The sequence below is a fragment of the Bombina bombina genome, chromosome 10 (genome assembly GCF_027579735.1).
Source record: "Bombina bombina isolate aBomBom1 chromosome 10, aBomBom1.pri, whole genome shotgun sequence".
NCBI classification, from domain to species: domain Eukaryota; kingdom Metazoa; phylum Chordata; class Amphibia; order Anura; family Bombinatoridae; genus Bombina; species Bombina bombina.
Window position 1 is genome coordinate 24,680,327 of NC_069508.1, and position 16,820 is coordinate 24,697,146.

The 16,820-nt window shown below is 39.8% G+C and overlaps 1 protein-coding gene across 2 annotated transcripts in view; it reads right to left on the reverse strand.

Moving 5' to 3' along the window:
• LOC128641275 (flavin-containing monooxygenase 5) overlaps nt 1–16,820 on the reverse strand; it is a 111,184-nt gene that overhangs the window by 76,501 nt on the left and 17,863 nt on the right. For both annotated transcript variants that reach the window (XM_053693869.1, XM_053693868.1), the window contains exon 2: nt 4,462–4,599. In XM_053693869.1, coding sequence (XP_053549844.1) covers nt 4,462–4,593 — 132 coding nt within the window. In that variant the 5' untranslated portion in view covers nt 4,594–4,599. The remainder of the gene's footprint in view (nt 1–4,461; nt 4,600–16,820) is intronic.

Genomic DNA, 16,820 nt, shown 5'->3' on the forward strand with positions numbered 1-16,820 from the left:
GAACAAACATGCATTTCCTGCTAATTAAAATAACGGCTTAAAGGGACACTGAACCCAAATTTTTTCTTTCGTGATTCATACTCCTCTTATCAAATTTTCTTCATTCTCTTGATATCTTTATTTGAAAAGCAAGAATGTAAAATTTAGATGCCGGCCCATTTTTTATGAACAACCTGGGTTGTACTTGCTGAATGGTGGATAAATTCACCCACCAATAAACAAGTGCTGTCCCAAGTCTGAACCAAAAAAAGCCTGGCTCCTTAGCTTAGATGACTTCTTTTTCAAATAAAGATAGCAAGAGAACGAAGAAAATTGATAATAGGAGTAATAGGAGTAAATTAGAAAGTTGCTTAAAATTGCTGCTCTATCTGAATCACGAAAGAAAAAATGTGGGTTCAGTGTTCCTTTAAAGGACCACTAACTACAGCAGAATTACATAATTAACACGTGCATAACAAAAAGACAATGCAATAACACTTACTCTGAATTTCAAATAAGCAGGAGATTTTTCCTCCCATTTGCCGGCCTCCTGTATCATGTGACAGCCATCAGCCAATCAGACTAGTATACGTATACCTTATGAACTTGTGCACATGCTCAGTAGGAGCTGGTGTCTCAAAATGTGTATATATAAAAAGAATGCAAAATTTGATAATATAAGTAAATTGGAAATTTCCTTTTTGACTAAAGTGTCCCTTTAAATGGATTTAAGTTATCCTTCACATGATGGAAACAAATATTGTAATATGTTTGAATAGTCCCTTGTATATAAAGTACATGGACCATGCTCAGCAATGTCTTCTTAGGGACATATACTGTATAATTGAGCTCTCACACTGATAAATCACTGTGTAGCACGTTGAACAGTTCAGAAAATGAATCCACTATAACCTCTCAAGGACAAAAGAAAAACCACAACATTTGATCCATCATACACAAAGCTGCCTTTAAATTGGGCAGGTGATCCAGCTTATGATAGTTGTAACTCTTGCTACAGCTATGCAGTGATTACTCGATCAGCGAAGGAGTTAATTTACTTTTTAATTCTGCAAATAATTATAGAAACCCCCCAAAAAAGAATAAAAAGAAATATACAGTAAGTACAATACATGAATACATTATATCCAAAAGCAAGAGAAATAATCTTAGCATTATTTAAACAGCAAAATGCTAAGTGTAAAAACACCTAGGAAGGTGGCGCACTATAAACAAAAGACTTGTATATAAAAAAGAATTTTAACAAAAGCCAATATGATATAAATAAACACAAAAATACTGTAAATAAAATAAATACTATTGTGATCATTTGTTAAAATAAAACAAGAGATCATATATTTGCACTAAATGATGAACTGTGAGAATAAAAGTCCAAGTTGGAATCTAATTTCAATAATGTGTGAGGCAGCTACACTTGGGGGGAACGATGTCAGTTAACCTTGATGATCTGAATCAAAGAGAAAAGGGGCGCCTCATAGTGAAATTCATATGTCATATAGTCAAAAGAAGGAATAAAATTAAACAATTTGTGATGGCACTTGTGCAGTGCAAACAAGCAGACTGAAACTCTCAGTAGTCTGCTAACTGGATACTTCTCCCGTATCAGGGCGGAACTTGTATCTGGTCGATAAACGTCCCAACAGTAACCAAACGGCAGGTAGCAAATGGCAGGCAAAGATCAGCGGATTGCTGGATTCAAATCACTACTTCTTGGTTCCTGCACTGGTAGTTAGCTGACTACTGAGAGTGTCACCCTGCTTGTTTGCGCTGCACAAGTGCCATCACAAATTGTGAGTTTTATTTTATTCCTTCTTTTGACTGTATCACATATGGATTTCACTATGAGGCGCCCCTTTTCTCTTTGATTTATGTTTTAAACATACACAATAAATATTCTCTTCTTCAATTAACTGTATTAGTTCAAGAAAAAAAAAGAACAAACAAACTAAAGAAGAAAGAAAAAAAAAACTCCCTTTGTTTCTTTATGGGGAGACAAAAAAGGTAATAATATTAATAGCTGTATTCAATTCCTGGCATAGAAACAATAGTCAAAGATTCAAAAAATGGAGTGGCAGCAAAAGTGAAATATAGCAGGTTTATTCAGCACATAAAGTTCAGAAAACACGCAACGTTTCGGGAACTCCTTCCCTTAGTCAATGCAATAGAAACAATAGTCATCCCATTTTTGTAAAGGGGCATGAAACCCAATTTTTTTCTTTCATGATTCAGATAGATGACACAATTATAAACAACTTTCCAATATACTTCTATTATCTGATTTTCTTCATTCTCTTGGTATTCTTTTTTTAAAGAAACAGCAATGCACATGGGTGAGCCCATACCATGTGGCCTAAATGTGCAGCCACCAATCAGCAACTCCTGGGCCTACCTAGGTATGCTTTTCAACAAAGGATATCAAGAGAACGAAACAAATTAGGTAACAGAGGAACAGTAAATTAGAAAGTTGTTTAAAATTGCATTCTCTATCGGAATCATGAAAGTAAAATTTTGGGTTTCATGTCCCTTTATATTGAACATTGTATATCTCCAAGACCATTCCATGAGCTCAGTTATTAAAGGAGCCTGCCTGCTTATCCATTTTCTTAGAACTGACTTTCTAACATAAAGAATAACTGTGTTTCACATACATATATAGTCACATACATATATAGTCACATACATATATAGTCACATACATATATAATCACATACATATATAGTCATATACATATATAGTCACATACATATATAGTCACATACATATATAGTCACATACATATATAGTCACATACATATATAGTCGCATACATATATAGTCGCATACATATATAGTCACATACATATATAGTCGCATACATATATAGTAACATACATATATAGTCACATACATATATAGTCGCATACATATATAGTCGCATACATATATAGCCGCATACATATATAGTCACATACATATATAGTCACATACATATATAGTCGCATACATATATAGTCGCATACATATATAGTCGCATACATATATAGCCGCATACATATATAGCCACATACATATATAGTAACATACATATATAGTCGCATACATATATAGTCGCATACATATATAGCCGCATACATATATAGTCACATACATATATAGTCACATACATATATAGTCACATATATAGTCACATACATATATAGTCACATATATAGTCACATACATATATAGTCGCATACATATATAGTCACATACATATATAGTCACATATATAGTCGCATACATATATAGTCGCATACATATATAGTCACATACATATATAGTCACATATATAGTCACATACATATATAGTCACATACATATATAGTCACATACATATATAGTCACATACATATATAGCCGCATACATATATAGTCACATACATATATAGTCGCATACATATATAGTCACATACATATATAGTCACATACATATATAGTCGCATATATATATTCGCATACATATATAGTCGCATACATATATAGCCGCATACATATATAGCCGCATACATATATAGCCGCATACATATATAGTCACATACATATATAGTCACATACATATATAGTAACATACATATATAGTCACATACATATATAGTAACATACATATATAGTTACATACATATATAGTAACATACATATATAGTCACATACATATATAGTCACATACATATATAGTAACATACATATATAGTCACATACATATATAGTCACATACATATATAGTTACATACATATATAGTCACATACATATATAGTCACATACATATATAGTTACATACATATATAGTCACATACATATATAGTAACATACATATATAGTAACATACATATATAGTCACATACATATATAGTTACATACATATATATAGTTACATACATATATAGTCACATACATATATAGTAACATACATATATAGTTACATACATATATAGTAACATACATATATAGTCACATACATATATAGTCACATACATATATAGTTACATACATATATAGTAACATATATATATAGTCACATACATATATAGTAACATACATATATAGTCACATACATATATAGTTACATACATATATAGTCGCATACATATATAGTCACATACATATATAGTCACATACATATATAGTCACATACATATATAGTCACATACATATATAGTCACATACATATATAGTCACATTTGCTGCCCATCTCTGCTCAATTTTAAAGGTTCTGTGCCATATATGAAGGCGTCATAACAAGGCATTGGAGAACATTGGAGCCTATGAAAGCGTGCTCTAGCTTTTGCAGAAGCGATATTTTGTGTGCAACTTGTAATCTGGCCCTTTGTATGCAGGTGTTTTCTAATTCAGTGATTAGTTGCTGATAGATATTGTGTGTATATATAAAATACTTTAATACCCCATTAATATATTACAGTAGCTGTGTCACTTCTCATGCACGTACCTTGTATCTCCAGAGCCCACCAATGTCATCGGTCTTTTCATAGCATGTTGGTTCCAGGCCTTCATCGAGACAACATTTAATGGCGACTAAACCACTGGTGCCGGCTCCAATCACTGCAACTGTCTTTGTCATGGTCCCCTGAGAGCACAACAAAAAACAAGATTAACAATTTACTATGTTTAAGAACTAGACGTTTGTGGGTCCACAGTTTGTTTTATTTTAATCTTTTAATTAACCATTAAAAAAAAAAATAAACAATCTTGGATCTGATAGAGCATGCGCATTAAAAAAAAATGCCAATTTAATTCTGTTATCAAATTTAATAATTTTTTTTATTTTCTTTGTATCTTTGCAACTTCAAAGCTTATATACATCTGTTATTGGTTGGTGGTTGTCACATGACAGATGGCACAAGAAAATGAAAGGTAACTTTGAAAACTGTAAGAAACAATTCTACTGCTCATTTGACATTCAAAGTAATCATTATTCATTGTATGTTTATTATTTATTTGTTGATTATGCATGTCTGCTGTATTTAAAGGGTCACTCAAGTCAAAATAAAGTTTTATGATTCAGAAACAGCAGCCGTTTTAAGACACTTTCCAATCTACTTCCATTATCAAATTTTGCACAATCTTTTTACATACACACTTTCTAGAAAACAAGATCCTACTGAGCATGTGCACAAAGTTCACAGGGTACGTATACTAGCCTATGATTGGCTGATGTCTGTCACATGATACAAGGGGCCAGAAAATGGGAGAAAAAATACATTTGTCTGAAAAAAATCTATTGCTTATTTGAGTAGGTGTTAAATCATTCTATTTGTATTATGCACTAGCTCAGCATGCTAATGCACTGTGGCTGAGCTCTGTAGCAACCCGAGGGTTACAGGTGCAATCCCCAGCGAGGTCCACTCAGCCTTTCATCCTTTCCGAGGTCAATAAAATGAGCAGCGCCTTGAGACCCTTACAAGTACCTAATACATACATACATGCAAATAATTATGCAATTCTCTTGCATTGAGTAGTCCTTTAATGGTCCTTTAAGAGATCTAGGTAAATACAACTGAAAATGTGTTAAAGTGCCATAAAACATTTTAAGGTATGTGCATATTATAAAAGGGTCAATAGAGGTAAAACAGTGTGTGGGCAAAAAGTATAAAAAAAAGCTTAAGTATTTTAATAAAATTTACAAAAATCTGCAAAATTACTTACACTTTAGTGTTGCCAAGTGTAGCCTGCTTCACCTCCCTTATCATTCTCCTACTCAAAACCTTATGGTATCATATAACAAAGTGTACATGTGAGGATAATTACTTATGCAAACAATGGGAGAGGGGGGTTGAGGAGGCACATTAGATACTGCTATTGTTTGCTGCCAAGAGGCTTGCTCATTTCCCTGGGGATAATGTCACATGCTTTGTGAAAGCTTCAGCATTATACTGTGCACTGATTTAGTTAGGTGCCATGTTACTCTGCCTAATACCGTACACATGCACAAGTGCATTCTGCAGAAGCTATGGCCTGGATAGAACCTTCCATATATGGAAATGCCCAGGGTGGAGCTTGCTGAAAACAAAACTATGCCTGAATTAAAGGGGTTGATGGGGGTTAAAACAGAAACCTTTTGCAGGTAAGTTTTGGCTGCATTATATATTTAGAAACATATGTTAGTTCATACTGTTTTATGTCCCTTTAATAGCCCATAAACCTGAGCAGCAAAGTAATGTCATTCCCTGAATAGTTTTTGTGTTCTAAAAGTAGCCTACTTTCTCCTGGCTATATAAACAATGGAAAACAATGTAATATTTTTAATCAGTAAGTTTAATGCTTTTGAACTAATAAAAAAATGTTTAAATCAACACCAATAAGTACAATATCATAAATACAATTACAATCATAGCAAATATGATCCTGTTACACAAGTATTACACTAACTGAGAAAAACTGCATACATTTAAGAAGAGTATTTTTAGAACAAGTAAAAATGATATGGTGATATTACTGTTTCTTTCATGTAATTGGCAAGAGTCCATGAGCTAGTGATGTGTGAGATATACAATCATACCAGGAGGGGCAAAGTTTCCCAAACCTCAAAATGCCTATAAATACACCCCGCACCACACCCACAATTCAGTTTTACAAACTTTGCCTCCTATGGAGGTGGTGAAGTAAGTTTGTGCTAAGATTTCTACGTTGACATGCGTTTCTCAGCATTTTGAAGCCCGATTCCTCTCAGAGTACAGCGAATTTCAGAGGGACGTGAAGAGTATCACCTATTGAATGCAATGATTTTCCTAAAGGGGGTCTATTTCATAGGTTCTCTGTTATCGGTCGTAGAGATTCATCTCCTACCTCCCTTTTCAGATCGACGATATACTCTCATATACCATTACCTCTACTGATAACTGTTTCGGTACTGGTTTGGCTATCTGCTATATGTGGATGGGGGTCTTTTGGTAAGTATGTTTTCATTACTTAAGAAACTCTCAGCGTTCTAAATATATGTATTGTACTTATATTTGTCTTGAGTCAGGTTCATGTATTTCCTTTTGCAGATTGTCAGTTTCATATTTGGAGAAAGTAAATATTAAGAAATATTTTTCTTACCTGGGGTTTAGTCTTTTTTCAATTGACTACTTTGTTTCAAATTGTGGGCTGGATTAGGCTTGCTGGTGCGCCAAATGCTACACTTCATTGCGTCATTCTTGGCGCGATAATTTTTTGGCGCGAAAAGGCATGTCCGTTGATGCAAGTTTGTCACTTCCGGCGTTGTAGTTGACACCGAGTTGTTCACACAGGGTTACGTCGTTAGTGACGCGAGTGTGTCATTTCCGGACATGGTTGGTGGCAAAAAATTTTCAGTTACGTTGTGCGTCATACTTGGCGCCAAACTTTTTTCATTATTTATTACCCCATTGCTATTGCCCAACTATTACTAATAGTTACATTGTAGCTAGCTCAGGATTTATTTTTATTTTACAGGCAAGGTAGAATAGTTATTAAATAGTTATTAACTATTTAATAACTACATAGCTAAAATGTAATAACTACATAGCTATTTTACAGGTAACTTTATATTTATTTTAGCTAGGTAGTTATTAAATAGTTAATAACTATTTAGTAACTATTCTTCCTAGCTAAAATAAATACAAAGTTACCTGTAAAATAAAACCTAACCTAAGTTACAATAACACCTAACACTACACTATAATTAAATTATTTCCCTAAATTAAATACAATTAAATACAATTAAATAAAATTATCTAAAGTACAAAAAAAACCACTACATTACAGAAAATAATAAACAAATTACAAGATTTTTAAACTAATTACACCTAATCTAATCCGCAGAGCGGGTCCATCTTCAAGACATCCGATGCGGAGCATCCTTTTCATCCGACGGCTAAGACTGAATGAAGGTTCCTTTAAATGACGTCATCCAATATGGTGTCCCTTCAATTCCGATTGGCTGATAGAATTCTATCAGCCAATCAGAATTAAGGTAGAAAAAATCCTATTGGCTGATGCAATCAGTCAATAGGATTGAGCTGGCATTCTATTGGCTGTTCCAGCCAATAGGATTTTTTCTACCTTAATTCCGATTGGCTGATAGAATTCCATCAGCCAATCGGAATTGAAGGGACGCCATCTTGGATGATGTCATTTAAAGGAACCTTCATTCAGTCTTAGCCGTCGGATGAAGAGGATGCTCCGCGTCGGATATCTTGAAGATGGACCCGCTCTGCGCCGGATGGATGAAGATAGAAGATGCTGTCTGGATGAAGACTTCTGCCCGTCTGGAGGACCACTTCGCCCGGCTTGGATGAAGACTTCTTCCGGCTTCGTTGAGGACTTCGGCCGGGTTGGATGAAGACTTCTGCCGGTAAGGTGATCTTCAAGGGGTTAGTGTTAGGTTTTTTTAAGGGGGTATTGGGTGGGTTTTAGAGTAGGGTTGGTTGTGTGGGTGGTGGGTTTTAATGTTGGGGGGATTTGTAATTTTTTTTCCGCAAATGGACCTCCTTCTTTAACTTCCCCTTAAGTATCCCAGGAAGCTCAGCTGCCGATTTTAGGTTCCTGGCTTTAACTGCCCCTTTCACTGGCACTGTAAAGCCGTTATTCAGCCCATCAATTAATAAATCTCTATCCTCTATGATAGGCTGGTTTGAATCAGCCAATCGAATTCAAGTTCAATCCGATTGGCTGATTGAATCAGCCAATCGAATTCAAGTTCAATCCGAATGGCTGATTGGTTCAGCCAATCGGATTGAACTTGAATCTGATTGGCTGATTCAATCAGCCAATCAGATTTTTCTACCTTAATTCCGATTGGCTGATAGAATCCTATCAGCCAATCGGAATTCGACGGACGCCATCTTGGATGACGTCATTTAAAGGTACCTCATTCCTCGTTCAGTCGTCGTGCCGGATGGATGCTCCGCGACGGAGAAGCGAAGAAAGAAGATTGAAGATGCCGCTTTGCTTGAAGACATCGCCGGATGGAAGAAGACTTCTCTGCCGCTTGATTGAAGACATCGCCCGGATGGAAGAAGACTTCTCTGCCGCTTGATTGAAGACATCGCCCGGATGGAAGATGACTTCTCTGCTGCTTGATTGAAGACATCGCCTGGATCGGATGAAGAGTTCTGCCCGGCTGGGTGAAGACAAGGTAGGGAGATCTTCAGGGGGGTAGTGTTAGTTTTTTTAAAAGGGGGTTTCGGTGGGTTTAGAATAGGGGTATGTGGGTTGTAATGTTGGTGGCTGGTATTGTGTTTTTTTTTACAGGCAAAAGAGCTGTTTTCTTCGGGGCATGCCCCGCAAAAGGCCCTTTTAAAGGCTGGTAAGGTAAAAGAGCTGTTAACTTTTTTAATTTAGAAAAGGGTAGGGAATTTTTTTTATTTTGGGGGGCTTTATTATTTTATTAGGGGGCTTAGAATAGGTGTAATTAGCTTAAAAATCTTGTAATCTTTTTTTATTTTTTGTAATTTAGTGTTTGCTTTTTTGTAATTTAGTTTAGTTTATTTAATTGTATTTTAGTTTAGATATTTGTAGTTTATTTAAATTATTGATAGTGTAGGTGTATTTGTAACTTAGGTTAGGATTTATTTTACAGGTAAATTAGTAATTATTTTAACTAGGTAGCTATTAAATAGTTATTAACTATTTAATAGCTATTGTACCTAGTTAAATTAAATACCAAGTTACCTGTAAAATAAATATAAACCCTAAAATAGCTACAATGTAATTATTAATTACATTGTAGCTATCTTAGGGTTTATTTTATAGGTAAGTATTTAGATTTAAATAGGAATATTTTAATTAATAATATTAATATTAATTAGATTTATTTTAAAAAGAATTTAGTTAGGGATGTTAGAGTTAAATTGGGTTATTATACTTAATATATATATAATATAATAACGATATTAACTATATTAATCCTAATATAATTAGGGTTAATATAGTTAATATATATAATATAATAACTATATTAACTATATTAACCCTAATATAATTAGGGTTAATATAGTTAATATAGCTGGCGGCGGTGTAGGGGGATTAGATTAGGGGTTAATGTGTTTAACCCTTTAAGGACACAACTTTCTGTTCGCTCAATTGTTTTATGACGGAAAAATTACGTCATATGTCTTTAAGAGGTTAATATAGGTGGCGGCGGTGTAGGGGGATTAAATTAGGGGTTAAAAATTTTAAAATAGCTAGCGGCGGGGTAGGAGCTCACTTTAGGGGGTAGGTAAGGTAGATGGCGGCGGTGTAAGGGGCTCACTTTAGGGGGTAGGTAAGGTAGATGGCGGCGGTGTAAGGGGCTCACTTTAGGGGGTAGGTAAGGTAGATGGCGGCAGTGTAAGGGGCTCACTTTAGGGGGTAGGTAAGGTAGATGGCGGCGGGGTAGGGGCTCACATTAGGGGGTTATAGATTTAATATAGCTGGCGGCGGGGTCCGGGAGCGGCGGTTTAGGGGTTAATAACTTTATTAGGTGGCGGCGGGGTCCGGGAGAGGCGGTTTAGGGGTTAATACATTTTTTATTGTTAGGATAGTGAGGGGGGATAGCGGATAGAGGGTTAGATGTGTCGGGCTATGTTTGGGAGGCGTGTTAGACAGTACGGGAGATTTTATAACTTAGTCAGGTTTTGTAGGCGCCGGCAGTTTCTAAAGTGCCGTAAGTAACTGGCGACTCCAGAAATTTATATTACGCAGATTTCTGGACATCGCTGGTTTGTCAGACTTACGGCACTTTAGCCTCTGATGGCGCCGTATATGGGATAGCTCGAGTTACGAGCTGAAACTACGGGCGGCGGGGGTTCCCTCGCTTGCGCCGCAAACTACGATCTATATCGGATCGCGCCCCAGGAGTCTTAGGCACACAGGTAAATGTACTGGCTTCTTACAAAAAACACCCACAAAGCACACGCTTGCTCACACATACAGGAACAAACACAGTCTCTCAAACACAAACACACTTTTCTGACACACACATGGACAAACTCCCTCTTTCTGGCACTGTGCATGTGTTTGTTTGTGTAGTGTTTATTATGTGTGAATGTGAGTGTATATGTGTGATTGTGTGTGTGTGCAGTGTGTGAGTGTGTGTGTATATGTGTATGTATGTGTGTATGTATGTGTTTATGTGTGTGTATGTGTTTATGTGTGTGCAGTGTGTGTGTGTGTGCAGTGTGTGTGTGTGTGTGTAATGTGTGTGTGTGTGTGTGTGTGTGTATGTGTGTGTGTGTATGTGTGTGTGTGTATGTGTGTGTGTGCAGTGTGTGTGTGTGTATGTGTGTGCATGTGTGTGTGTGTGTATGTGTGTGTGTGCATGTGTGTGTGTGCAGTGTGTGTGTGTGTGTGCAGTGTGTGCAGTGTGTGCAGTGTGTGTGTGCATGTGTGTATGTGTGTGTGTGCAGTGTGTGTGTATGTGTGTGTGTGCAGTGTGTGTGTATGTGTGTGCAGTGTGTGCGTGTGTGTGTGTGCAGTGTGTGTGTGTGTGTGTGTGTGTGTGTGTGTGCAGTGTGTGCAGTGTGTGTGTGTATGTGTGTGTATGTGTGTGTATGTGTGTGTGTGCATGTGTGTGTGTGCAGTGTGTGTGTGTATGTGTGTGTGTGCAGTGTGTGTATGTGTGTGTGTGTGCAGTGTGTGTAGCTGCAAAATAACAAGAGTATTGTTGCAAGTGATAGACAAACCTTGAAAAGCTTCCTCTCTTCCTCAGGGTGGAAGATAGGGCAGTGGAAAAGGGGAAGTGCTCTAAAGTTTGACATATTGTTAGTTGAATAAAAAGGTATCACTACTTAGTGCAATACACTTGCTACTGTGGCACCTGACTTTCTGTACTAGGATTGCTACTAGAGTCAACATTTACCCAGCTCCACAAATAAACCTGACACTACAGATTAAATAGTGTAGGGAGCGCATGCAAGGGGAACGTCCTAAGGGAGGGGCTGCTGGGGGAGAACAATAGGAAGGCTAGGTGTGCCGAGTGGGGGTTGTTTAGGAAATTATCAGAGGAAAAGGTTGCCGGGGCCAACGAGTGGCCATTGGTCAGGAGAAAGGACAGGGGAGGGGCAGAGCAAAGGGGATATAAGGAGGGGGCCAGCAGGAAGTGGTCACAAACCTTTTTATCTTTGTTTAGGAAATAGGTTGATGGTGGAAGAATGTCTGCAAGGAACCAAAGAATCCCAAGGTGTTACCTGGATGAGGGAGAGACGGTCTGGAAGACGAGCGCAATTCAGGCGCAGAAAAGGATTAAGGATGGAGAAGTCCAGGAGGGAACAACAGGTGCCCCAGGGAGGGGGTAGCATCTGGCAGGGACACGGCAGAGGTTGGTCCGCTGGCAGCGGTGCAGGTAAGCCCTCAGACAGGCAGCGCCCAAGGCGGTGGGGGCCAGGAGATCAGGTAAGATACTGATAGTGGACAGTGCAGAAGGGGAAGAGCGGTCAATACAATCCCCCGGGGGCAGTAATGGGACGCCAGACATATTTGCATTGAGTCCCACATCCAGCGGGGAGGGGTATTCCTCCGGGGCAGGGGGACCGCAGCATTGAGAGCACTCCCACCAGGGTTAACAGGGGCGCAAGCGAGATGCTGCAGGAGGATGTGGGTCGCATAGCGCGGGCCCAAATGACGTCACGCGGAGGTGCCCCGGTGACAATAGTGGGAGGGGCAGGCCAGTAGATTTCGCTGCGCATGCATGCACATTTGGTGACTGTTTTGAAAGGGCGCCTGCATGGGGGCAGCCATCTTGGGAGCGGGATGCCAAATTACATAGCCAATACGCAGCAGGCGGTAATGGGTGGGAGTGGGAGCCCCCGCAATTTAGCGCAACACAACGGATGTATGATTGGGAAGGAAGGGGGGCGGAGGGTGCACGGTGCGGTCCCGGTGGGCCGAGCGTGGTATGGAGGCAAACACAGGGCGGGCCAAGGGAATGTGGAGACAGCGCATGGGCAGGTTGGGAAAGAAGCCCAGATGGGAGCAAGGAGCAGGCAGAAGGAACGGAGCTAGGGGGGAGTTATGTGGATACCAATAGGTTGGATATTTTCAAAAAAGGGGGGAGGAGGAGATTAGACCGCAAAAGAGAGCCAGGGGAGTGGGAGGAAATACGGGAGATAGGAGGGTGATCAGGGACACAGAGGGGAATAGATATAGGTTAATAGAGGAGGAGGCAGAAGAACAGGAGCTAGAATGGGGAGGGGGGATGGGAAGGGGAGAAGGAAGGAGAATGGAAGAAGGGGGAATGGGGGGGATACGTTGCAAGGGCTGGCAGGGCAGAATGCAATAGCAAATAATAATAGCACTATGGTGGGGGGAGCGTCACAGGAACCAGGAAATTTAGAGATAAGATCAAATGCTAATATTACTATGTTACCCCTGCAGAGCAAAGGGAAGGAGACAAGACCAGTGGAGAAAACGCGGCAGCAGGAAACAATGGAAGTACTCAGCAGCAATGCGGGGGAAAACATTATGGCAGTAAGGGCATCCTCGGTAAGGAGGGAGGAAACAGGAGCAACAAAACAGACGGGTGCAGGGGTTAATAATGCAAGAACAAGCAGAAACAGGAGAAGTGTTTAATGGGGATGACGAGGTAACGGGGACGCTGCTAATGCCGCTAACAATGCACTTAAAAGCAAAGGTTGTTATGAGGGCCCAGAAAGGGAAATATGTAGACATATTCAAGATAACTAGGGATGCAGCGGATTTTAAGTCCAGAGGGGAGGAAGGGAAAAATGGTTAAGCAATCATTTACGGAGTGGGTAAAAGGAATACTCATTTACGCAGAGTGTTTTATATCAGCCAATCCTGGGAAGGTAAAGGGCATGTTGAGGTACATTCATTTTATTGCGGAATGCTACACGACATATGGAGGGTTTGTCTGGAAGGATTATGATACAGAGTTTAGGAAGGGTAACCTGCAATTAGGCGATAAACGAAGGAGGGAATTTGGTATAAAAATACTGGAACTATACACCAGGGTAATAAAAGTGCAGGATGCGCAAGGTGGTAGGGGCGCAAATTTAAATTTTTATAAGAGCATTAAAGCCGACAGCAAGGAATGCTGGGCGTACAACGAAAAAAGATGCGATGGGGGGGAGCATCTAGATTCAAACACATTTGTAGATACTGTAGCAGGGCGTATGCGGGGCGGACTGTAGGAGGAATGGAGGTAATAATGGATACGGGAGGCAGTCCTTTCGGAACCAAGGAAACTCTGGGGAAGGACAGGCTGGGGGGAATAGGCCAACCCCCCTGAGAATAGACAGGGTAATCCTGCAGCTTGCAAACCAGCCTGTCATAGAGGATAGAGATTTATTAATTGATGGGCTGAATAACGGCTTTACAGTACCAGTGAAAGGGGCGGTAACAGGGGCAGTTAAAGCCAGGAACCTAAAATCAGCAGCTGAGCTTCCTGGGATACTTAAGGGGAAGTTAAAGAAGGAGGTCCATTTGCGGAAAAACCAATTGCCAATTTAGTCATTTCCCCGTTAGGGGTGGTGCCCAAGAGGGAGGAAGGGAAATATTGCATGATACATCACTTATCATACCCAAAGGGTAGGTCGGTAAATGATACTATCAATAAATTGGAAGCAGCAGTGCAATATCAATCATTTGACAGTGCGGTAGACATGGTGAGGAAGGCGGGGGAGGGGGCCATGATGGCAAAGATTGATATTGAATCGGCTTTTCGGCTACTGCCGTTGAACCCAGCTAGTTTTAAGCTGATGGGGTGCAAATTTGAAGGCCAATTTTATGTTAAGTGCTTGCAAATGGGGTGCTCTATATCATGCTCAATTTTTGAAAAGTTTAGCAGCTTCCTGCACTGGTTACTGGTAACAAGGCAAAAGAGGGAGTCAGTAGTCCACTATCTGGACGATTTCATGGTGGTGGGAAGAGCAGGTACGGGCAGGTGTGAGAGCATGAAAGCTGGGCTAATAGGATTGATGGATGATAGGGGGTACCTGTAGCAGACAAAAAAATGGAGGGCCCTTGCGCGAGACTAGCATTTTTAGGCATAACGATAGATTCAGAAAAGGGCAATGCGAGCTACCCGAGGATAAGCTGGAAAAAGCTAGGGCGATGATAGCATGGATGGCGACGTGAAGAAAGGTGACATCAAAGCAGATGCAGAAAATGTTAGGGGTATTGAATTTCGCGTGTAAGATTATCCCAGTGGGGAGGATTTTTAAAAGGCGACTGGAGATAAGCACGAAAGGGGCACAAAGGCCAGAACACATGATTAGGGTGTCGAAGGAGATGAGGGAGGATTTAAAAATATGGGACAAGTTTTTGCAAGAATTCAATGGGGTGCGCATATGGCAGGAGGTAGCGGCTGCGGTAGAATTGGAACTATACACTGACGCAGTGGGGGGGCTGGGTTTCGGGGCATATTTCCAGGGGGATGGTGCGCGGGAGGGTGGCCAGAAAGATGGAAAGAAATAAGATCGGTTAGGAACCTGGTACTACTGGAACTATAATGTTAATTTGTAGGTTACACTAAGCGCCAAATGCTATAGGACCCTTTGCTTTAATAAATTGACCCCTAGCGGTCAAATAGAAATGGATAATCAGATAAGAGGTAATTAAAGCGCCAAAGAACAAATGGCCGGGTCCAGGATTTATAAAAATATATGTCAGTTTATTTATACAGTTACATACTTTTACTGGTTTTACGGAATGTTAACTTTTATGTAACTGTATAAATAAACTGACATATATTTTTATAAATCCTGGACCCGGCCATTTGTTCTTTGGCGCTTTAATTACCTCTTATCTGATTATCCACTACTGGAACTATACTCCATAGTGGTGGCCATGGAATTATGGGGTGAAGAGTTAGCAAATAGAAAAATAATCTGCTGGTCGGACAATAAGGGAGTGGTGGAGGTCATCAACCAGCTATCAGCGTCATCACTACCTGTAGTTAGGTACCTAAGGTATTTGGTACTAAAATGTTTAAAGCATAACATCTGTGTCAGGGCCAAACATATTCCGGGCTTCAGAAATGTAGTTGCTCACACGCTATCCCGTTTTAAATGGGAGAAGTTTAGGTCTTTAGCACCCAATGCCAGACAGGAAGGTGAATGTTGCCCTATACTTCTTTGGCAGATTGGCAACAGATAGAATAAATCAAGGAACTAGTCGGGAAATCCCTTGCACCAAGTACATGGGCAGTTTACAGGAAATATTGGGGACAGTGGTGCAAGCATAAAGAGGGGGCAAATGAAGGAGAGGGGGGGGAGATTCCTAGAATGATTGTTGGTGCTAAAGAGAGAGGGGGTTAAAAAAAGGGCGGCTGGGGTCAGTATTAGTGGGGATATCATACTGTGCGCAGCTGTACGGGGGAATAGATTGGACTAAGAAGATCATAGTGGAAAAGATTGCAAGGGCATGGGGGAGAGACGAGGAGAAGGGAACAGATAAAAGGGAACCAATAACAGAAGACAGGTTAGAAAAAATGGTAGGGGCATTGGCATGGGTTTGTACAAGCCAGGACGAGGTGCTAATTTTCAGAACGGCTTTCATAGTGGCATTCCACGGAGCAATGAAGATAGGGGGGCTGTTACCAAAAAATAGGAAGATAGGAAAGGGGGGGGTAGAAACAGGGGATGTGAGATGCGGGGAAGAAGCAGTGCTGATATTTGTAAGATGATCTAAGACAGACACAGAGGGAAAAGGGGCATGGCTGAATATGGCAGGGTCAGGAGGAACACTGTGCCCAGTGGCCTGTGTAAAGCGTTATCTAGCAACACAGAGGGGCAGGGGTCGCACATTCCTGCGTCATGCAGACGGGTCAGAGGTAACAATTTTTCAATTCAAGAGCGTACTGCAGAAGGTAGTGAAGAAACTAGG